Here is a 25,520-nt window from a genome sequence, read left to right as displayed (position 1 = left end):
AATCCTGCGATTTCTCTAGAGAGGGTAGTTTTTGTCAAACATATGTCGTGTTTCCCGTACTTAACTGTTGAATGCACCGTACTCAAGTTTTACAGTGTTTCTAATTGTCCTCAGAATCATTTTACTAAGAGATCATGATCTCATCCTGTCATCCACCTCTCCTCAAAAAGAGCTTTGTTATGGCCAGGTTGTAGACCAATTTTGTCTGTAATAGCTCTGGTAGACCGTTAGGAAAAGTGTATCTTGAAAGCAATTTCGATTGTCAATGCAAAGGCAAATTCATATAGACCGCTAATAATGGTGATCAACCAGACTTTATTACGGTAGAACAGGAGGGAATTCATGGATAAGCACTGCCTTGAATGGCTCATCGTTGTATTTAGATGCAACAAAGTTTTATCTTTAAAAAACAAACCCTCTCCACTGCACAATGGCAAATAGTTAACTGAAGTATATGAAGTATTTGCACAATATTTAAAAAAATTCTTAAAAATTTTCTCTCTATGGTAGAATTTCTAAAAACAGGAAAAAATCAAAATTATCAGTTAAGTGGACTATCAGGACAGTGGAAGTATAAGTGTCTTCAAGTTTCAGTTGAGCAATTAAATTTTTTAAAGCAAAATGTTTAAAATGTTTTTAAGGTACATTTTATAAATATGTACAAAAATGCAGGTCTATCTGATGCTTTATTCACTCAGGTAAACTTTATACTGCATATCTAATGAGATATGCCATCATCTCTAAAAATTCTAACCACCTAGATTAAAAACAAAACCCTTGAAAGATTATTCACTGTATGAAAACAAAAAGGGAACCACTGCAACTTAATGGAAAAAAATTTATTCGTAAAAATTTTTTTCGAATGATTCTACTGTGTATCAACTCATCATGTATATCAATAATTACGCAAAAGACCTAAAGGGGGAAATTTTAACAGTACTCTCGCAAGGGAAAGAATAAAAACCCCACTTTTTTTCTTAGCTTCTATTTTGACAAGAAGGAACACCTCACAAAATCCTGTCCACAAAAATGGCTATAGTACTGTGCTTTGAAAAAACCTGGCTGCATATATTTCGTAATACATCACGTGATGCTGTTGCCCTTAAGACTCGTAGCAGTAGCTATAGGTTCCAACCTGGCACTTCAGGTAATAAAAAATGGTGACCAAAAAATGCTTTAAAAGTAACAAGTAAAAATGCATCATATCTTCTGAGATTTCCTGAAACGGATTGTCAGATCAAAGTCTTCAGGTTTAAAAAAAAAAAAAAATCGGAAAGAGTATCCCTGTATCTTTAAATGGACTTGGCTGACATTGGTTCTTTCATAAAACTCATTAAAATGTAAGCTTTATATTTTTAGAAAGAACAAGTAACTGCAAGGATCTTTCTACTCCATTATCCTCCAGTCTTCTGCTCTCTTCAGTGTTGCATTTTTGTCTAACTCAGATTTTGAAAAGTGTAATACCATTGTCTCTTTGATTAAATACTGGTTCCTTAACTGTGCACGTTTTAAAAGATAATCTGCTTTAAATTCTCAAAATCAGTACCAAAAACTGTTTAAGCTTATTCTAATCTCTAACATTTACAAAACTTACACTCCACTCAAAAAAAGAATAAAACTTTTTCAAATAGTGCGTACAAGGCACAAGAGCTTCCTAGTATATTTACCGAAGCCGAACGTTTTGGCATTAACAAACACACCACATTAGTTTACCTTAAACTCAATTTCCAAACAGCACGCCATTTAGTTCAGGTTGAACTAAATTTCTGAAAGTATAGGATTTGTTTTAATGATTTGCATAATTTAGTCTTAAGTATTTGAAGAACTATAAAGTTAAGTGTCATACTTTTGATGAGAGGGGACACAGAAAAAATATAGATATCAATGGAGGATTAATCTATTGGCCCATTGGCGATGCTTAACAAATTCAATATGTTTGCTGTGTTCAGTAGAACAAATAACCTAAAAAACAGATTTTCAAAAAAGCCATACTGGCAAAATAACATCATAAACCAATCATAATTGTTTTTGTATAGATTTTCCCCCGGTTTAAGAAGATTGGGAGAGATGAAAAATATATCTTGGATGTAATAGAAATGTATTAGTTGTGACAAAACATTTGCTAGCTAGTTGCTTATCAGTGAGCTCAGTCTTCAATCAATGATCACACTTCTTTTCCAGCAGGGAACAAAGGCTAGAATTAAAGTCTGGCAAAAAATGATGGCAGTTTTCAAGTGTGGGCCAATTAAAATTTGCAATGAATTCATAGTCATTAGAGTTCACTCAGTCTGGGGCCAGATTTACAGCAGAGGGAAGAAGCAAGTCTGACAGGCTCCCTCCACCTCACAGGTAACTAACAGGTTTTATGAATAAAGCTCTCATTATACTGTAATTTGAAATCTTTTAAACTTCAGTATCTTAATAGTCTCAATTTTCTGAATCAGAAAAATCAGATGATTAATGGGCTTTTTATGTGTACACATTGTACAACCCAAATATTTGGGTGAAAATAAGCCCACGAATTTATTCCAAGTTTTTATGATAGAAGATATTTTTGTCCTTGATTCATAAACCATAATTACTTTTAATATTTAACAGGAATTTGTGTTAGTTGAAACAATCTCTATACTGGTTTTTTTTAAAAATGTGTTATATTTTAAGCAACGGCTTGGAGAGAACTAACCAATTCATATTCTGCATATCCAGCCAAGAAGAAATGGGAACCAGGGGCCTGTGGTGCCTTCCTGTGGGAAGCCTCTGCCATCCACCTGCAGCACTGATACCTTGAAATGAAACAGAAATCATGAAATTATTGTGTTAACTATAAAAAAAAACAAAAACAAAAACAATTCATTCAATGTTTGTTGAGTAACATTCCTTGCTCAGAAGTCCATGTTTTCTGTGCTGGAAAGCTCAGATGTGTTCTTGAATTCAGACCTCTACATCTGTCCTTCTCAAGCTATAATATGCGTATACAAGGCCAGAGGATCTTGTTAAAATGCAGAAAATGCAGATTCTGATTCAGTAGGTCCAGGGTAAGGTTTGGGGCCCCAATGCCAGCGGCAGGACTGCTAGTTCTTCATTTGTCTGAAGCCAGGAGGAGTTTAGAAGTGCCAGCTAAGCTGGATGGGGATGTAGGAAAATCATATTGAAACTTCATGTGCATAGAAGCACAGCATTTTTTTTTTAAGTTTATTTATATTTGAGGTAGAGAGCGAGCAAGCGAGTGGGGGAGGGGCAGAGAGAGAGAGGGAGAGAGAAAGGATCTCAAGCAGGCTCCACCCTGTCAGCAGGGTGCCCAATGCAGGGCTTGAAACCACGACATGTGAGATCATAACCTGAGCTGAGATCAAGAGTCAGATGCTTCACTGCACCTGAAGCACAGCATTTTTTCTTTGTATAAGAGGGAAGGTTGAAAAGGCTAAATTTACTTACACATCAGTGCTACTATGGGCCTAGGGACATAACGATCTGCAAAGTATGAACTAATAAATATTTTATAAAAAGCCCACAAATAATTTATTAATGTACTTCAAAAAGAGAAGAGATGAAAATATCATTCAGAATATAATTAAATTAAGCCTATCAATATCATGTGCGCTGCACAAATTGCAAGTTTGAGATGTAAAGCAGGAAAAACTATTTTTAAATATTTTAAAAACAATTTGGCATATTAGCTACTTTGGGAAAATTCAATTTCTAAAGACACATTTAAATGTCCCTGGTTATGTCAATATATAGAACACTTAACACATATGACCTCACAAACAAATGGTAATTAGAACTAATGGTTCAAAATACTGAAAAAACATCCTGTGAAACTTTATATACTTTACAGAACTAGTATAATATTTTATTTGTAGTATTACTTAGTAATTCAATTATTGTATATTCAGTTACATTTTAAGAATTCCCTCTAGAGAGGCACCTGGGTGGCTCAGTTGGTTAAGCATCTGACTTTGGCTCAGATCATGATCTCACAGCTCGTGAGTTTAAGCCCTGTGTCGGGCTCTGTGCTGACAACTCAAAGCCTGGAGCCTGCTTTGGATGATGTGTCTCCCTCTCTCTGTGCCCCTTCCCCATTCACGCTCTGTCTCTATCTCTCTCAAAAATAAACATTAAAAAAAATTCAAAAAGAATTACTTTCAGAAATTTAATATTGTCTTTTTGCCATTTAACCAAGTGAAGATGAAATTTTCACTATCCTAACCATAGTTATGATTAATCTGATCTACTCTAAGATCATCCACAGTCATCCAAAACCAAAACATTAGTCAACTGGCAAATTCCCAGATCAGTTTTTTGCTGTTAGTACATAGCTACTTATCAAAACCAAAACCAAAGAAAGAAACAGATTTAAAAAAAAAAGAAAGAAAGAAAACAGATTTAGAGGATTAAGATGGGTTAAAAACCAAAGAAAACAACCCAGATATCCATGAAATATTTTGACACAAATGATTTTGTGTTTTAGATTCCATTCTCTTGTTTTTAGACCTCAGGATTCTAGATTGCAGTTTTATAAATAGAGATTTGTCTTGATAACCTTACTGTTCAACTCTATACTGTGTTTATTATAACAGCACATACAATTTTTTATTTTGTTTAGATGATTATGGCTTTGTTCCAAAGCTGCTCTTTATTGTATTAATTGCAGGCTGGCTTATAAAGAAATTACCTTTTAAAGAAACTGATTTAGAACAACAGGTTTAAAAAAAATTATGGTTTAAAGAAAATGATTTGGAACACTTATTACTTTAAGGGTAACGCATGCCATGGCGTGCTACTGTAACCCAAAACTGGGATGCTAGAGGTTTGCACTAACAAGATATAACTGTCTTGTACTAAGACCCAGTGGGATTCTACTGACAGATGGTCAAGGATATAACTGCTGTAATCTGGAAGGATAGAAGAAAATAAAAAACTCCAGGATCCTATCATCTGACAAGATAAGTGTCAAGTAAAGTTCAATATTTTAGGAGTAATCCTTGCCATTTAGTGCATTGCTATAAAAATGAATTTCATTTATCAACTTACTCCAATTATTTGTCAAGTTACCCTACATACAGGCTAATACCAAAGCTAGGTCCACCTGCACATGTGTCCAACATGATACACGATGGGATCCTCAGGGTTAATTAAAACATCTTCAAATTTCAATCACTCAAAAATAAATAATAACATTTATGGGAACTATTTGCCCTAAGAGAACTGGAAAATTGTTAAAAATACAAAGCATAACAATTAAGAAAAAAACGTATCTTACTTTCATAAAGTATGAATTTATTTTGTTTGAAGAGTTAAGTCTCATTCTCCATGGTTAATGCAGGATTGCTCATACCTTCAAGAAAGAGCATAAATTAGCATTTTGTTTTGGGGGGGCGTTGCTTTTGAATAAATAGGGACTAGTTTTTTCATCCCTGATTCCCTCCATATGCTTCCAAAGGTGCCTTGCATGCAGTACAGGTTTGTAAGATGATCATACAGAAACACACACACACACACACACACACACACACACACACACACACACACGATACAGTGTTGACCGCCCAGAGTGTCACAAAAATAGCACTTTAATGTTCATTTATTTTTGAGACAGAGACAGAGCATGAATGGGGGAGGGACAGAGAGAGAGGGAGACACAGAATCGGAAGCAGGCTCCAGGGTCCGAGCTGTCAGCACAGAGCTGATGCGGGGCTCGAACTCACAGACTGTGAGATCATGACCTGAGCCAAAGTCAGATGCTTAACTGACTGAGCCACTCAGAGGCCCCACAAAAATAGCACTTTAAAAAGAGATATACACCTGAGGAAGTGGGCGGGGGGGGGGGGGTGGGGGTGGGCAGGAACAAAACATCAAAGATAACATTGGATTGGGCACTTCTCACGTCATCTTAAAGTACTCTTCCTAATTCTACATTTACCTACTACATCCTGCTGAAACTCATCTTGGAGCCCTCCCTCACCTCATCCTTCTTACATTTCTTTTCCTTCTTTTACATCATCCTTTAGACTTTAAATATTCATCCATCCAAGTAACAGAAAATTAATCTAACATGCCAAATAAGTAACAGCATATAAAAAGGAAGAAATCCTTCTATGTTAATGCAGAACTGTACGAGGAAACATGAATTCCTTCTGAAAGAAAGGGAGCTCTTTGTCTTTCCACCCCCCAAAAATTGACCCCCGACTATACATCACTTCTTTGCCTCCAAGAAAACTGAGGGATTCACAGGGCTAACAGGTGTCATCAATTTTTGTTTAGGCAATATCTAGCCCTTCCCACAGACTGGAAAATGGAATGGCCCCTTTGAAGGTGGGAGAAAGACAAAACCAGGAATACTCAAAGGATGGGGATCTTTATCTATTCCTTAAGCACAAAACTCTTTAAAGAAAGCCTATATTTTAGCAGAATATGACTGATTGTATATTAAATAATGACCTTAGAATTTTTTAGTTAGAACTGTCATGTTTTACGATCACTAAATCCCAAAGAGATTTGAAATAAAACAACAAACACTTTAAAGTGAAGTGAGCCAGGGTGCCTGGATGGCTCAGTTGGTTAAGCATCCGACTTCAGTTCAGGTCATGCATGATCTCACGGTTTGTGGGTTCGAGCCCCACGTCGGGCTGTGTTCTGACAGCTCAGAGCCTGGAGCCTGCTTTGGATTCTAGGTCTCCCTCTCTCTCTGCCCCTCCCCCACTTGTGCTCTGTCTCTGTCTCTCGAAAATGAATAAACGTTAAAAAAAAGTAAAAAAATAAAATAAAGTGAAGTGAGCCAAAGTCTGGCAGCACTAGGAGAGAGTTTGAAGAAAGGACTAGAAATGAAGGAGAAGATTTTCTGGCTAATGGTGCTTTCATCATGCATGTATGATTTTATAGTCAATTATAAGGGACACCACACGCATCCATATATGCTGGCATGCATGATCACATGCTTTGATTAATCCTCACCAACCCTGAGAAATAAGTAGCATTTTAAGAAAAGAAAGCTAAGTCTAAAAGAGATTAGGTAACTACAAATCTCACACACCAATCAGGTGTCAAAATTGAGATCTGAAATCAGGTCTAACTTCAAACCCTTTGCTGATAAACTATACTAACTGATGCAGTCACAGATTAAAATCAACAGCAATACAATAGAAATGTGAGTGGGATTTGAAGAAATAACAGCTGAAGTTATGGCAATCACGCAATCACTTTACTCTGACATTCTGAAACTGGATAGAAATCTTAGAGTAAAAGAATTACATTAAGATCTTTTTCACTGGATGTTTTTCAATATGTTGCCTGAGTCGATTACTTTTTCCATTAAACATTTACATTTTGAGTATACTTACATCATTTTATTTAATAGGCAATAGTTAATATTTGGTTCTTACACTGGGATAAAAGCAATGTAGATCTTTCACAAAATGATCTTCTTCAGCTAACATTAGACATTAACCAAAGGCCTTTACAAAAAAAAAGTTCCTGAAAATTAATTATAAATTTACAGTGGGAATCCAACTTCAAAATTTTGTAGGTTATATGATGGGATTGTTTTCACTACCTTCACCTTTTGTTAAAGGTGAATAAGCACCTTAATTAAATAAAACAGTCAAACCAGGACACCCTTACCAGCTTTGCCTTTTCCTGGGTTTGCAGTGTTCTCAGTCCAAGACTGGGAATCCGTGAGAAGGTGACTCTGGGACTCTCTCAAGGGCTTTGCAGGGAACTGATGGTTTTCAGGACTGAATAAGAATAATCATCATCATAATCATCATGTTAATTCTTGATCGCGTTATGTTGAGTGTTTCTCAAAGTACAGAATTCAAACAACTTCCCAAGGGAATTTGGGGAACAGGGAATAAGGCATTAAATGGCACTGACTCGCAATGAGAAAACCGTTCTCCCTTCCATTGTCTCGTCATTCTTCTGAATATAACAAGGTGACAGTCCTTGACTTTGGCGTCTCCATCTTTGACAGAACAGGCCTCCGCCTCTGACTTTAGCAGGTGAGGGATTCTAGTTAGAATTTAATAGTGTTTAATTATCAATTTTATTTTTTAAAGTTGTATTCTATTTATGGCAATTTATCGCAGTTTTCATTTATGACAGTGAGGTACTGTTTGATTTAAAAATAAGCTTCAGTGCCAATTTAAATAAATATGTTAAATAAAAATATTAGTTTTATGTGGTATGTGGATATGGAAAACATAGATATGAAGGTGATAGCAGAAATAAAAGTTGGAGAAAAATTGGCCTAGTGTTTCTAAAGTGGCCTAACTAGTCTTAAACAAAGAATTCTCTATCTTCCTCTCTTAAACTGAAACAACAAATTTAAGTGCTATCTTGTAAAAATGTTGGAAACATCTGACAACATCAGGTTTTACAAACGTTGTTTAATTTGGAGAATGAAGAGTCTTCAAAGAAGAATTTAAGTTTTAAAATTTAAGTACACATGCTACATATCAATCTATTGGGTGGCATGAAAAAATAAAAATTAAAAAATAACATTTCACTCAGAAAAAAATATTGGCATAGAAACTATGTAAGTGTAGTTTTAGAACACCCTGAAATAGTAATTATAATCATGTTCAGAAAAAAAGTTCAATTTCTTCCAAGAATAATTTCACATATGTGAGTTGACTATACTATATTTTTTAAAGGATATGCTTTTGCTCCTTAATAATTACCTCATATCTAAAACTGGAGAATATTTTAATTTTGTGCAGCTTTAACATCCCTTTATTAAAATTTTGGAGATAAATCTTTAAAAATAAAGAGCATGTCTCCTATTTATATGAAAAAAACCCCAAATAACTCTTGTATTCTAATTTTTATTATTCTTCAGGAAAGGGACCATACACCTGGTTTAGCATAGTAACCAGGTCCTGGTTTAGGGAATCCTTGCAGATTCATTACTGCCAACAAGACTAACAAATGGCAAGGAAGGATCCATTCATCAACTGTATTCAATGAGTACCTATTACATCAAGGAATAAAGTCTTTGATCGCACAGAAATTTCACTGTAACTGAGGAAGAATAATAATAAATAAGCGAATATGTAATAAGTCAGGTGACAGGAAGAGCTGACAACAGAAAAAGAGAGAGTAAGGGGAAGCGAGGGAGCAGGTCCCTATCTTACAAAGGGTTTTCAAAGACAGCCTGTATTGTGAAGTTACACCTGAGCTGGAAGTGAATTAAGAAAAGGTTGAAGAGCATTCAGATAGCTGGAAAAAAAAATGGGTAGGAAGAGGAATTGGCAAGTACAAAGACAATAAATAAGGACATGCCAGGTACATTTGGGGACCAGCAAGATCTGTGTGTCTGAGGACCGTGAGGGATGAGAAGGTGGCAAGGGATGACATTAGAGAGCTACTGGGGCCAGATTAGACAGGACAAGGTAAGGACACTAATTTGATTTATGCTGATTAAGATGGGAAGCCAAGGGAGGGTTTTGAGCACAGGAGTGACACAATCTGATTCTTAATGGAGAGTAGACTGAAGTAGGGCAAAAATGGAACCAGAAAGACCAGCAAGGAAGATGTGGAAGTAATCCATGTGAGAAATGATGCCTTGGACCGGAAAGCAGTCTGAGGGTGACAAAAAGTACTCGGATTATTGGCATATTTTGAAGGGGCATCTGACAGGATGTGCAAATGGAGTAAATACAAGGTAACGAAAGAGGAGTCTAGAATGATGCATGGTTTCTGGCCTGAGCACCTGGGAGAAGGGGGTCACGTATACTGACATCCAGAAGGATGGAGGAGAATCAGATTTAAGCCGAAGGGTGTTGATGGTTGGAAATCAAGATATCCGCTTTGCACCTGTTCAGTGGGAGATGACTTTTAGACATTTAAGTGGGAATGTTCAGTAGACAGTCAGACATAAAACTCTGCAGTAGAGGAGAGACAGCCACTTGCCATAACAATTTTATATGGGCTCATCAAGGAGGAATTATAGAATTACGTAAAAGACAATTTAGCTGTCAAAATCCAATCCCAAAATTTAAAGGAAAAGGAAGTTGATAGTGGTTACGTGACCCCTTCAAGATCACCTAGCAGGGCAAAAGTGCCAGAATTAGGATTTCTCCGAGGGTCTTTGGTACACTTAGTAGAAGGAGAGATACCATCTCTGAAAACCAAATCTTCTTGGACTACAAAAACCACTTAAAGGGTAAAAAACGTTACTGAAAACTACTAAACTTTATAAAAGCTTGAAAACATTCTAAATAATCTATTAAAGTGATATTTTTCTGCATGAAGATACAAGGAAAATCGTTAAGATATAACTCTGTTAAATTTTCAAGCCCAAACTCAAAGGGGGACATCCCACTAAGACTCCGGTGCCTTTGAATGTCCCTGGGAAACACATCAGAATGGCCTCCTCATTAACTTGTTCAGTCTCCTGTGTCCAAGGTCACGCTGGGGATGGGGTGGCAAACAGGTTTCATCTCGTGACAATTTAAAATGGCTTTGGAACGGCTACCAGGGTCACTGCCTCAAGAAGAATTGTGGGGTCATGACAGGCTCCACCAGAGGACGTGCTGTGATCAATAAGAAATGGAGACAGCAGGAGCAGAGGTACAGGTGTTATGTACGTGGCATTCCAGCAAAGAAGAAACTCTCTAAAATTTAAGAATATTACAGTTATGCTCTTGCTATTGGCTTCCCCTTAAAAATTAGAGGTATGGCCATATTCAAATAAATCTGTCTTAAAGATGTGAAAGTTAGTGTTTTAAACTTAAAAATTCATACATAGCATTTAAAAGGTTTAAGTAGTTTTGCCTTTTGCCAGTTAATTGCCAAGTTAGAATCAAATTTCAAGGTCTTCCTCAAATTCTTGACAAAGCAAGGGCAAAAGTCTCCAAACACTAAATTTCTAGGGCCCCTTGCCTTTCCCTTCCACTGAAATGGCCCAGATAATGTTTACTGGTCTTTAATAAGCATTAGGAAATGTGGTGCACTAGCAAGCAGGTGTCTGGGATTCCATTTGATCTCCAAAAACCTAATCCAAGGAAGTGCTTCTTATCTCTTTATAATGTTATAGGTACCACAGAAAGGACCTGGGGGGTCCGAGGGCACGTTTCCTGTCTGCTCACCTGATCACTAGGGGAGCTAATTTGGACTTACATGCTCTTCTTTTAAGCACTACGTTTTAAAACTCGTAATATACTTCAGTCAAGCAGCATGTATGGAGAATTAACACCTGTTTATCCAGAGTAATAACAGAGTTTGACAAGTATAATTAAAGCTCCCTATGTACCCCTCCCCAATCATACTTTCCTATCTCCCTCATTCCAAGCAGGAACCATTGTGGTCAAGTATCCTAGGTTTTTAATTTTTTTTCCCCAAGAAATATATAGCCCAAGGACACAGGAGGAGAACATATATTATTTGAAAGTAAAATAGAAAAAAAATACGGGATTACGTTTTCAATGTTGAGTTCATTCCTGCAGGAGTAGATGGTTGTTCAGGATCCTGATTAACAAGGCAAGTTGGAAAGGAGCAGCCATCACCTAGACTAGAATCAAAACGAAAACTTACAACTGAGCGGTAAAAAAGTCCATAGTGTGAAACCATTACAATGTGATGTTTGCCAGCGGAACACAGTTATGCTACGGACAAAACGGGTCTATCAGACACTGGCTTCAATACAGCATGTTAAGGGAGAGGCTGAGTTAACTGACTTCCACACTGATATAAGGGTGAACCACGAAATAATTCTTCTCACAAAAACAGGAATTCCCATGCAGAATTATAGTTCTTCTGTTGGGTTGCTTTCATTGGTTTAAAACCCGAATACTTTCACAACAAACTACCTTGAAAAAACGGGTAGCAGCCAGTACTTCTTCTCATCACCAAAAACTTGTCGCATGTTTTTACTGAAACCCAAGCTGAATCCATTCTTATCTGTTCCGTGTCGAAATACAGGATTTCTAAACGCCTCTGCCAAAAAATGGGAGAACAATCACATGAGTAACACATCTAGTAACCCCCACATGTAGAAACCACTGGACTAAATGAGGGAACTCTAAAAACCAATGGCTAGCCCCCTGTGAACGCACAACTCGCGTACCTATCAAAAGCTCTGCCACATAGATTGCCTATTCTGTTTTAGAGGATGTGATTGCATTCATTTTCATTTTTAAAGAATCCTTCTATTATTATTAGCAGCACATGTGCATTGCAAAAGAAAATCAGAAAACACAAATAAGCAAATTAAAACTTTATAAATTCTGGATCTTTTTTAGATAGATGTGTGGACGGATAGATTTGAGGATCAGCTTCGCCATTTCTGCAAGAAAGGCCACTGAAATTGTAATAGGGATTACACTGACTCTGTAAATCACTTTGGGTCATACTTAAAAATATTAAGTCTTCCCATATATGAACACAGGAAATCTTACCATGTATCTGCGTCTCTAATTTCTTTCAGGCAAGCTTGGTAGTTTTCAGTGTACCACTGCTGTACCTCCTTGGTTACACTTATTCCTAGTTATTTTATTATTCTCATGCTTCTGTAAATGGAATTGTTTCCTTAATTTCTTTTTGGATGGTTCTTTGCTCGTGTACAGAAATACAACTGATTTTTCTGCATAGTGATGTTGTGTCATGCAACTATTAGCTCTAATAGTTTTTATCGTGGATTCTTTAAGTTTTTTGTTTTTTTAATATAGAAGATCATGTCATCCACGAAGAAAGATGGTTTTACTTCTTCCTTTCCTATCTGGATGGCTTTATTTCTTTTTCTTGACTAATTTTTCTGGCTAGATTAAACACCACTAGGGAAAGTGGCCAATCTTGTTTTGTTTCTAGTCTTAGGGGAAAAGTTTTTATATTCACCATTGAGTATGATATTAGCTACAGATTTCTCATTAATGCACTTTATCATTTGGGGCTTGAGGAAGCCCCTTGTGCTGAAGAAATTCTCGTTTGCCTCTAATTTGTTAAGTGTTTTTACCTTGAAAGGGTGTTGGATTTTGCCAAATACTTTCTCTGCATTAGCTGAGTTGATCATGTGGTTTATTTTCCCTTCATTCTATTATCGTGGTATATTACCATTGATTGATTTTTGCATATTGAAACACCTTTGCATTCTTAGGATAAATCTTTCTTGGCCACCATACATAATCCTTTTAATAAGCTGCTGGATTTGGTTTATTTTATTGAGGATTTTTGTATCTATATTCATAAGGGATACTGGGCTGTAGTTTTCTTGGATGTCTTTGTCTGGCTTTGGTATTAGGATAATCCTGGCCTCACAGAATGAGTTACAAAGTGCTATCCTGTCTTCTAATTTCTGGCAGAGTTTGAGAAAAATTGATGTTATTTTTATTTATTTATTTATTTTAATGTTTGGGAGAATTCACCAGTGAAGGCATATGGTCCCGGGCTTTTCTTTGTCGGGAGGTTTTTGATTACCGATTCAATCCCTTTACTTGTTACAGGTCTGTTCAGGTTTTATATTTCTTCTTGAGTCAAATTAGTAGTTTGTATGTTTCTAGAAATTTGTCCATTTCATCTGGGCTACCTAATTTTTTGGTGTTCAGGGTATTTACTTATAACCCTTTTTATTTCCGTAAATTCAGTAGTAATATCCCCACTTTCATTACCGATTTTCATTAAGTCTTCTCTATTTTCTCTTTCTCGCTAATAACTTGTAAAATTTGTTCATATTTTCAAAGACCCAGTTATTGATTTCACTGGACTTCTATGTTTTAAATTCTCGATTTCTGTTGTCTCCTTTCTAATCTTTATTATTTCCTACCATTTGCTGGCTTTGGGTTTCCTTTGCTCTTCTTTTTGTACTTCCTTAAGATTTAAAGTAACTGATTTGCGATATTTCTTTTTTAATGGAATCATTTATAGCTAGCTGTGGATTTCCCATTAAGTACTGTTTTAGCTGCATCCCACCTCTGTAGGGCTTTTGAACATACTGTTTCCTCTGCCTGAGATGTTACGGCTCTTACCATGACAGACTTCATAGGTTATATACTTGTTGCTTTGATAAGCCCTTCCCTGGCCACTCTAAGTAGGTTCCCTTCCATCGTCCCAGTCCTCGATTCATACCTCAGCATCCTGTTTGTTTCCTATATAACACTTGACAGTTTGTAATTACTTTTATGTTTGGTTACAGATTTTCTGTGCCCCCCATAGACTATTTTGCCCTTGCTCACCACTGTATATACACAATGCTTTACACACAATGGACAGTCAATAAATATACAGAACGAGTGCCTTTGTAGGTGGCTAAGTGACCCTCTCATACAACGGGGTAGGAAATAAAAATGATTTTTACCACGTCAGGACAGGTTGGCATTTAATCATATGGCAACTTTTGATGCGTTTAAAGTTCTGTTAACTACAATTGAATACTCACCTAATGTAGATTTATTTTTGCTGACTAGCCAACAATGATAGCCAAACAGAGAAGACAAGCTGACAGAAAACATAGCTGCGGCAAAGAATAAAAACATAATATGGAACTTGGCTTGAGTATCGGGTAGGCCATTCTATAAAGAAAGGAAGAAAATAAAATGTTTTGTCAAAGGGATATGTATTCCCCTACGTTTGTAAGTAAGATTTTTTTTCTGCTCTATTTTTTTAAAATTTAGATATGGAGAAAGATACGTGGCTTTCTGTTAAAATGTTGAGGAAAAATATGTCATAAGATTAAAAAATGTTTGCTATTAATTTATATAGATATTAAAAAGATATTAAACTTGGGATATTTGTTTTTCATAACTGATTCATAGAAAAGTTGTGATACCATATGTGTAAACTATAACACTAGGAAGCACGATAAAAGGAACTATAAAATAGTTTTTAATTTACTTCTCAAAAATGTTTTGTTAACATACTACAGCTTTACAAATGTTTAAATAGTTTTATTATAAAGCCTGAAAATGAAGGTCAACTGGCACAATTACTATTCTTATCGGTGTTTTACATTACTACAAACAACAGCATCCACTACAAGAACACATACATTGACACGTCCACAGTAAGGCTTCGAGCTATTTTGAGGAACAGCATCACAGAAAAGATCAACACCAGTGCGTAACACTGACCTAAAACAAGCCTTACGATATGCATGTGATTGAACAGGCCATCTCAAAGCAAAACCAGTTTGTCTCTCATTTTATGTATCGTCCACTCTGGAAGGCCAGGCTTGGGCTATGGAAACTGAGTGAAACACCAGATCTGCTAGGAGACGTCCCCTTCTGATGGAAGGTCATACTGTCTCAATATCATATATTAGCACAGGTCACCGGATCTCACTGACAGCTTTGACAGCAGAGTCCTCAGAGTAAAAACTGGTCATTCCATATATATATGTATATATGTATGTGTGTGTATATATATATGTATATATGCATACATACATATATATGTATGTGTATATATATATGTATATATGCATACATACATATATATGTATGTGTGTATATATATGTATATATGCATACATAATACACATATGTATATATGTATACATACATATATATGTATATGTATACATATATACATATATATATACACATATACATATATATATATATATATATATATATCCACATACACATATATATATATGGAATGACCAGTATACGGATGTATATATGTATATATATGTATGTATATATATATGTGTGTGTATATATATGTATACATATGTATATATACATATACGTGTATATATATGTATGTATGTATATATATGTGTGTGTGTGTGTGTATATATATATACATATATATATATAGAATATGGTTTGCAGCTAAAACCATCCATAGGAATGAGAAGCAGTGAGGTATTATCTCTCAGACATTCATTCGAGGCTATTCTTCAAGCTGGACATTGGAGTATCTTGCATGCTAGGAGCATGTCCATATATATGCCTGTGCATTCCTAGTGCTTAGGGATGCAGCTGGCACATGGAGGCAGTCAATAAACCTTTAAAAGCAAATGAGCTACTTAAAGCCTAATCAAGCAACACCTAATAAAATTTCAGGATATTCTAGACATAATACTTTTAAAAAATAATCTTTACATATGTAAAGAAAACATTTCAATTTTTTTAAATACCAAAAAAAAAAAAAATCTTCTAACAGAATCAATTCTCATTATTCACTGTGGTTATGTTCTATAATGGTGCCATGAACACTAAATTTGTGGCTATGGATCCAATGCCAAAGGCAAAATAAAGGGTTAGGTTCCTGCGAGCCTCTGGTCACCATATTCTCAGCAAGTGATCAATACACAACCTCGTTTGATGTGTGTTTCTGCTTAAAGACACCTTGCTGACATCTTATTTAGTACATATTGTTGATTCACAGCCAACAACAGCGTAAGTCATGCCTGAAGGAAACTTCTCTAACACATGTATTTTCTCCATAAGGCACATTCTAGTCTTCTTTTGCTTAGAAACACCAGACAGCAAGCACTTCGGCACTACATTTGAAATAGCAAAATCACCAACAAAAAGTACAAAGTGCAAAAAATGTGACACTAATCAGAATGAAAAGCATACTTGTTTACAGTAAGGGGGAACAAGAAGGCCAAACAAGAAGGCAGCATGTTGCCTTGTTTGATCTCAACTGGGAATGTGCACACGGGACGAGTCAAATTTTTCCCACTCTCAGCATGTCTGCAAATGACCACAAAAGCTCTGCGAGTACTGACTTTGGGATTACAGATAAATTTTAGCAAGCAGGAGAATTCACAAATACAGAATCTGTGAGCAATGAGGATTGACTATACAGAAATGAACTCTGTTTTATGAAATCTGTGTCTGAAATAACTTGATTACTGAAAATCTATTTATGTTCTTTTATATACCACAAAAAGACACCAAGGTATTGACTTACTGTCCAAAATTTGATAAAATACTGTAAATCTGTAGCAGCAATAAAAAGGCAGTACAGCAGAGAATAAGCCAAGAAAAGGAGGAAAAATTTATAATTTGAAAATCCAACACAATTGTTCACCCTGTTAAGAAAACAAAGACAACAGTTTCAGTCAGTTGTGCACGTTCAACCTAGGTATACATATGCTCATCCTGAACACAGTATTTGGTTTCCTGTCATTTAAAATTCATTGGCATTTCTTTAAGCATGACTCGTAAGATTTCTTTCCACATACAACCATTAAAAAATCCATTTCACAAAAGAATTTGTTTAGATTTTTTGCTTTAATCAATCATGGACCGATAGCTGTGTATTGTGTCCATTTATGCAAATAAGCACATGCCTAAAAACACAGAGCTGGGGAGAAACCGAATGAAGTCAGGCAGACAAGAGGAACATGCTATGTTCTTTTTCTTTCTTACCTTTGGATTTAATTTCTAACTATGATTAAGTAACTTCAAATCTTTCAGGTTTTCCCGAACTAGATGAAATATCTTCACAAACTGCTTGCATGCCATCAGCACACCACTGAAGTAAACAGATTATCAAGCGGAGGTTTAAGAAAAGAAATAGGATTGAGAACCAAACTGCGGAGATCATAACGTAAAACTGCCACTTGACAATTATGTGGCCCTGGCCAAGTGGAATAGTCTGCGAGACTTTCATTTTCCTTATCTGCAAGATAAACATTCCGGAGGTGGGCTTTATAGCCTTTGATTCCAAACATGGAGATTGATAACTCTCAGTTCTCACGCTAAAGTATATTTGGGAGGAGGGGTAAGAATTCAAACTATTATATATCAATAAACATAAATACAAATACAACTCATACTTCATAGCCACACTCTTCTATCAATTTTTCTTATTTTTTTATTCTTATTTTTTTTAATTTTCAGGCGCCTGGGTGGCTCAGTCAGTTAAGCGTCTGATTCTTGGTTTCGGCTCAGGCCCTGATCTCACAGTTTCTTGACTTGAAGCCCTGCGTCAGGCTCTGTGCTGATAGGGCAGGGCCAGTTTAGGAGGCTCTCTCTCTCCCTCCCTCTCTCTCTGCCCCTCCCCTACTGGCGCTGTCTCTGTTTCTCTCAAAATAAATAAATAAACTTAAAAAATTTGTTTTATTTTCTTTTTGATAAAGACAGGGAACTACAGGATGATCTCGTTGTAAACGTGACACAACCCCTAAGTGGAAATGGCTGGCATCTTCAATGGGTGAGTTAACTTTGTTAACTGGTACAATAAACCCAGTGCAAAGAACATACATGTATTGTTTCCTGGCCTCAAATGTCTTTTGCTTACTCTAATGTTAGCAAAGTGACCTCATTCTCTGTTGACTTTGCTAACAAACTAAGGCATTTTTCTTTTTAGATTTTTAAAGTAGAAGTGTACATATGAAAAATGTTTACCCAATTATACAAGATAAATAAGCCCCAGAGGTCTGTGGTGAACACTGTACCTATAGCTAACAACACTGTAGTGTGAACTTAAGAATTTGTTAAAAGAGGGGCGCCTGGGTGGCTCGGTCGGTTAAGCGTCCGACTTCAGCTCAGGCCATGATCTCACAGTTCGTGAGTTTGAGCCCCGCGTCGGGCTCTGTGCTGACAGCTCAGAGCCTGGAGCCTGTTTCAGATTCTGTGTCTCCCTCTCTCTCTGTCCCTCCCCTGTTCATGCTCTGTCTCTCTCTGTCTCAAAAATAAATAAACGTTAAAATTAAAAAAAAAAATAATTTGTTAAAAGGGTAAGTGTTGTGTAAGTGTTCTTACAATTAAAAAAACTTTAATTAAAAAAAAGTAAAAAGGTAAGCCTTTATCTGGCTTATGAATAAATGGAAAATTTGGGGGGGGGGAAGAAAAATGTTTATATCGTCTACCTCAAAAATCATAAGGTAAAGGGAACGGCATTAGAGTTAGTAATTCTGGAACATAAAGGTATTGTATATTGCAAATAATTAATAATGAAGGCAAAACTTGTGGGTGCACATTGTATGAAAACAGTTATGATTCTAGTGTGAGTGTAAACCAATTGCTGAGATTGCCTTTTGTGACATCTGAATGAAACAATGGCAAGAAATAATATTGCAGAGAGTTCCAAACAAGCCTACTGTAATTGCATTCTGTCAAAAAGGATGCAGGATAATCCCTTAGCTTCCTTGTGTTGGTTTCTAGAGGAGAGAATGGTTACATGGAAGCTGGGGTGCCTTAATACTATGGACAATGGGGGCAAAGACAATGACTCTTTTGTGGACCAGGGGAAGATAAGAAGGGATAGGAAAGATTGTTTCTTTTCCTATGGGAATGTAAGAAGCAGGTTTGGTATTAAATGGTACATAGCATTTTTATGAAAAGTAGAAGATTTTACAACATTGAATTTAACTTACTTTGACTTCTACTTAGGAGCATGATGAAATGTAACCTTAACTGTCACTTAGGAAACAGAAGAGAAAGTCAGTAAACAAAGACCAAGTATTTTAGAGTTTGATATGTACTTTACACTTTAAGAAATATAGTAATAAAATGTCTCTTCATAACAGACAGCTTTGATGAAATGTTTTAACTCTCTACTCCTTTGTAGACTCAATTTGAAAAGGAAGAGAACGTAACTGGACAGCAACATGCAGAAGAATGAAACTAGACCACTTTCTTACACCATTCACAAAAATAAACTCAAAATGGATGAAGGACCTGAATGTGAGAAGGAAACTATCAAAACCCTAGAGGAAAAAGCAGGAAAAAACCTCTCTGACCTCAGCCGTAGCAATTTCTTACTCGACACATCTCCAAAGGCAAGGGAATTAAAAGCAAAAATGAACTATTGGGCCCTCATCAAGATAAAAAGCTTCTGCACAGCAAAGGAAACAATCAACAAAACTAAAAGGCAACGACTGAATGGGAAAAGATATTTGCAAATGACATAGTGTGTAAAGGGCTAGTATCCAAAATCTATAAAGAACTCACCAAACTCTACACCTGAAAAACAAATAATCCAGTGAGGAAATGGGCAGAAGACATGAATAGACACTTCCCTAAAGAAGACATCCAGATGGCCAACTGACACATGAAAAAATGTTCAATATCACTTCTCATCAGGGAAATACAAATCAAAACCACACTGAGATACCACCTCACACCGGTCAGAGTGGCCAAAATGAACAAATCAGGAGACTATAGATGTTGGAGAGGATGTGGAAAAATGGGAAGCCTCTTGCACTGTTGGTGGGAATGCAAACTGGTGCAGCTGCTCTGGAAAACGGTGTGGAGGTTCCTCAAAAAATTAAACATAGATCTACCCTATGAGCCATCAGTAGCACTGCTAGGAATTTACCCAAGGGATACAGGAGTGCTGATGCATAGGGGCATTTGTGCCCCAATGTTTATAACAGGTCTTTCAACAATAGCCAAATTATGGAAAGAGCCTAAGTGTCCAACAACTGGTGAATGGATAAAGAAATTGTGGTTTATATACACAATGGAATACTACTTGGCAATGAGAAAGAATGAAATATGGCCTTTCGTAGCAATGTGGAGGGAAATGGAAGGTATTATGCTAAGTGAAATAAGTCAGGCAGAGAAAGACAGATACCATATGTTTTCATTCATACGTGGATCCTGAGAAACTTAACGGAAGACCATGGGGGAGGGGAAGGGGGAAAAAAGTTACAGAGAGGGAGGGAGCCAAACCATAAGAGACTTGGATACTGAGAACAAACTGAGGGTTGATGGGAGGTGGGAGGGAGGGGAGGGTGGGTGATGGGCATTGAGGAGGGCACCTGTTGGCATGAGCACTGGGTTTGTATGGAAGCCAATTTGACAATAAATTATATTTAATAGGGGCGCCTGGGTGGCGCAGTCGGTTAAGCGTCTGACTTCAGCCAGGTCACGATCTCGCCGTCCGTGAGTTCGAGCCCCGCGTCAGGCTCTGGGCTGATGGCTCGGAGCCTGGAGCCTGTTTCCGATTCTGTGTCTCCCTCTCTCTCTGCCCCTCCCCCGTTCATGCTCTGTCTCTCTCTGTCCCAAAAATAAATAAAAAAAACAAAAACAAACAAACAAAAAAAAACGTTGAAAAAAAAAAATTAAAAGGAAGAGAATGTATTCTGTGTCTGAATGATTTTATATAGAGAAATAAAACATGATTGTGGTAAATATCCTTTGTGTGTTGTTTAAAATTCAGTGCAAACAGCTGTTGGCTCTGATTCAGAAAAAAGACTTTCTGATTCTAAATTGGAAAAAGAACATAATATAGAAAAAAGAAAAAGGAAAGAACGTGGCCTTTGGAGTCCAACAATCTTGCCATGGGACTTTAAGCCCACTCTTTAACTTTTCTGAGCCCCACTTACCCCTCCTCTTTAAAATGGGATAAATAATTTCTTTACAAAATTTTTTTTTTAAAGAAAGCAAGCAAGCAAGTCGGGGAGATGAATGGGAGCGGGGGGCGCGGGGTGGGAGGGAGAATCTTAAGCAGGCTCCACACTCAGCGCAAAGCCTGACATGGGGCTTGATCCCATGACCCTGAGATTAAGACCTGAACTGAAATTAAGAGTTGGACACTCAGCCAACTAAGCCACCCAGGTTCCCAGGGACAAATAATTTCTATAATTTCTGTGATTGTTACAAGAATTACATATTATATATATGTGTGTGTGTGTGTGTGTGTGTGTGTGTGTGTGTGTGTGTGTGTATACAGTCTCTAGCACATTATAGGTGCTCAACAAAATGAAGCTAAAATTATCGAATTTAATTAGCGTTACCTAATCTTTGGCAAGCATGTCAAAACAGATCATTAAGAAAATAAACATTAATGAAAATTTTATATTAAAAGAAAAAACAGTTCTGGGGTGCCTGGGTGGCTCATTCGGTTGGGCATCCGACTTTGGCCCAGGTCATGATTTCGCAGTTTGTGGGTTCGAGCCCCGTGTCAGGCTCTGTGCTAACAGCTCAGAGCCTGGAGCCTGCTTCTGATTCTGCGTCTCCCTCTCTCTCTGTCTCCTCCCACACTCATGCTCTGTCTGTCTCTCTCTCAAAAATAAATAAACATTAAAAAATTTTTTTAAAAGAAAAAACACTTCTGACTACAAGATCCATCGCTGTTTCAGTTAAAACAGAAGTGTGATGTTGAACTCCAGCACCCTTATGGGTAATCTCAACTGGCCACAGCAGAGAAGCTGAAATCATTGACGACAAACAAGCATAGTTTTCTGATTTTTCAGATGCTCAAAGTTGACAGTTACTGCACTTCAAAATTATATACAAGACCTGCCTAATAAGAGTTTGGAACATCCTGAAGATCTTTTAATGAATGACTGTTGTATTCCCAAAATGACCATAAAAAAAGGTTATTTATATACGGATAGGGAAAATTTTCCAGGATATATTAAGTGGAGAGAAAAAAAAAAAAAAAAAAGGCACAAACCCAGTCCTTAATGGAACCACTTGTGTGAAAACAATGTGTAAAATATTTGTACGTGTGTACAAAAACACGTAACGCACCCACCTCCACATTTATGTCAGAAATGTGCACGTGACGTTTAGCAACACGTTCTTGTAAGCAGGAGCAGAAAGGGGGAGAGGGCACTGAGAAGAACACTTGTACTTTTTTTTAATTTTTAAATTGAGTACCATGAGTATGTATGTATCACCTATAAATTTTTTAATTTAATTTTTTTAAACGTTTTTCTTTATTTTTGAGACAGAGAGAGACCATGAGCAGGATAGAGGCAGAGAGAGAGAGGGAGACACAGAATCGGAAGCAGGCTCCAGGCTCTGAGCTGTCAGCACAGAGCCTGACACGGGGCTCGAACTCACAGACTGTGAGATCATGACCTGAGCCCAAGTAGGATGCTCAACCGACTGAGCCACCCAGGCCCAACCCCCACCCCTCCACCCCCCCCCCCCGCCCGAGGGAATCTTAAGCAGCTGCAGGGTCCCTCCTCAATGTGGAGCCTGACATGGGGCTCGATCCCACAACCCTGGGATCATAACCTAAGCCTAAATCTCAACTCAAATGGTTGTTTAAGCTTGGTTAAATAAAAACAGCTTACATAATGGAATATCATACAACCAGTAAAAAAAGAACCAGACAGCTCCATATATATCAGTAGGTCCAGAGAGTATTTTTTTTTTAATGTTTATTTATTTTAGAGAGAGAGAGAGAGAGAAAGAGAGAGAGAGAGAGAGAGAATGAGTAGGGAAAGGACAGAGAGAGAGGGAGACACAGAATTGGAAGCAGGCTCCAGGCTCTGAGCTGTCAGCACGAAGCCCGACGCGGGGCTCGAACTCACGGACCGTGAGATCATGACCTGAGCCCAAGTAGGACGCTCAACCGACTGAGCCACCCAGGCGCCGCTAAATTTTTTAATTTAAAATTTTAATTTGAAATTTAAAATACGTAAATGAAATGACTGCTCCATGCAGCTGGCACCAGACAAATACTAGGCCGCTGGCACTCATCCCTTCACAAACTGACCTGGCTACTGCTTGCTGCAAGGGTGGGCCCAGAGCTGAGGCAGTGGCTGTGACAACGGTGGCTATCACAGGAGACACAACAGCCCAGAGAAGCAATGACACAGAAGTTGACAGGTACTGCGGCCGGTTCATTCAACAGCTTCCACGTGGCCATGAAGAGTGAGCATGATAACGCGGAGGTACAGCTACGCAATCCGAGCCCGCTTTTAAACCCTCCAGAGTCCTTTGCACTGACGGCTCAGAGCCTGCTTGTGATTCTCTCTCTCTCTCTCTCTCTTTCTCTCTCTGCCCCTCCACTGCTCGTTCTCTCTCTCTCAAAATAAATAAACTTTTTAAAAAAGATAGTTTAAAACCTCCAGAGCTTTAGATCTGTTCCCCTTCACTTATTTAACAAGATCTGTCGAAATGTGGAAGATTGTCAGATTGTGCTAGAAGCCTCTTACAAAGCCAAATTAATTGCAGATTTAGAAAAAGTTGTTATCGTTGCAAATTATTATTTCCTATTTTTGTGCTGTAGTGAGGATAGCAAGAGCGCAGTAAGATTTATAGGTGTGCAAAGCTTGGGATTAATACGGATTGTTTCCACCTTTCCATCCCTTATCATCACAATCTCCTATTACTTTAGGTCAGAAAAATCAAAGTCAACTCTAGGTCCCTGAGCTCTTGCCCACCCTGCTAAATTTTCCCTAGAATACATAGCTATTCAGAAAAGAGGGGTGTCTCAGTACGGGCTCCCCCGAGAGCAGCCCCTGGACAAGAACCTGGATACAGTGTATTTGAAACAAGGAAGGGAGAAAAGCCAAGACAGCATGTGTTGATGGCCAGGCCCTTGCTGGTTGAGGGTGGCCTGTGGGTGCATGAAAGGCCTGGCACTTGGGGACTGTCCAGCTTAGCAGCCGAATCAACCCCCTCAGGTGGAAAAGAGCCCTCAGGCGGAGAAGAAAAGAAATTGTGGTGCTTGAGGCAGGGAGCTGCCACGGGCAGGGGAACTATTCAGGTGCAGTGAACCCACAGACAGGTTGTGGGGATGTGGTGAGGAACTGACAACATGACCTACTAGAGGGATCAACAGAGGAATGTAAGGAAGATTAAGAAAACTTACAATTGAGGATATGCGGGGGGCGGGGGGGGGGGCTACTTGCTGAGAAAGAGAATACAACGAATGAAAGAATGAGGAAAGCAAAAGAATGGCTACAAATGAACATTAATATCAGGGGAGGCTATTTATTGAGATCTTTCCTTGAGAAGAACATTATTCTCACAGGCATTAACTTGCCTTAACATTTGAAAGAAGAAACCCTAGGTGGAGAAAAGGAAGAGGTATTTAGAGAGAGAAAGTACCGTGAACCTGACATTTCCCAGAGAGAAAGTACCGTGAACCTGACATTTCCCTATGATTTCCCGCAGCTGAATCATTCCTTGAATGTTTCTACCAACACCTGACAAACATTGGTGAGCATGTCTACCTTTCTCTGGGGGTCACCCCTGAAAGAAGACAAGGCTTGTACAGTAATCATGCCTCGTGTCCAAATCCAAGCCACTGGTAACCTCAGTGTAGCTGTCACAGCACCTTGAGAAGAAAAATTACAGAGAGGGGTAGAAAAAAATCAACCCTCATTACTTAATTAGACCTTTCAAATAACCCTTTGTTCAGCTGCCTGATCTAAAATTATTTTCTAAAATATTAATGCGTTCTAAGTAGAAACACTTGTTTACTTTAAAAAAAATTTTAACGTTTATTTTTGAGAGGGGGAGAGAGAGAGAGAGAGAACGAGAGAAAGCAACTGGGGGACAGAGGATCTGAAGTGGGCTGTGCCCTGACAGCAGAATCCGATGTCGGGCTCAAACGCGTGGACCGTGGGCTCAAGACCTGAGCCGAAGTCAGACATTTAACCGACTGAGCCACACAGGTGTCCCTGGAAACCCATATGTGTATATTTGTGTATTTGCTATTCTACTCCTCAATGTCAAGTTCTAGTTAAAATAAATTGTTAAAGTTTTAGATGAATTAATTCATTATTCAAAACTTCCAGTGAAGTATTGTGTATAATTTATGAATACATTTTGGTGTAGTTTCTGGGAAGTGTTTCAGGATCTCTGTATTTAGGCATGTGCATACAAAGAAAACCATTTGTTCTAAGCAAATATGACTAACTTTTATACTGTTTA

The 25,520-nt window shown here is 37.6% G+C and overlaps 1 protein-coding gene across 2 annotated transcripts in view; it reads right to left on the bottom strand.

Annotated features, from left to right (window-relative positions):
- Positions 1-295: 295 nt before the first annotated feature.
- The window catches only part of ZDHHC2 (zDHHC palmitoyltransferase 2), a 69,399-nt gene continuing 44,174 nt past the window's right edge, over positions 296-25,520 (bottom strand). For both annotated transcript variants that reach the window (XM_078445385.2, XM_078445386.2), the window contains exons 7-13: positions 16,858-16,978; positions 14,369-14,501; positions 11,808-11,934; positions 11,417-11,509; positions 7,621-7,733; positions 5,264-5,338; positions 296-2,783 (exon numbers count right to left, since the gene is read on the bottom strand). In XM_078445385.2, coding sequence (XP_078301511.1) covers positions 5,298-5,338; positions 7,621-7,733; positions 11,417-11,509; positions 11,808-11,934; positions 14,369-14,501; positions 16,858-16,978 — 628 coding nt within the window. In that variant the 3' untranslated portion in view covers positions 296-2,783; positions 5,264-5,297. The remainder of the gene's footprint in view (positions 2,784-5,263; positions 5,339-7,620; positions 7,734-11,416; positions 11,510-11,807; positions 11,935-14,368; positions 14,502-16,857; positions 16,979-25,520) is intronic.

Source organism: Panthera onca, chromosome B1 (genome assembly GCF_046562875.1).
Source record: "Panthera onca isolate mPanOnc1 chromosome B1, mPanOnc1 haplotype 2, whole genome shotgun sequence".
Taxonomy (NCBI): Eukaryota; Metazoa; Chordata; class Mammalia; order Carnivora; family Felidae; genus Panthera; species Panthera onca.
Note: the sequence above shows the minus strand (reverse complement) of the source record. Positions and strands in the feature narration are given on the sequence as shown.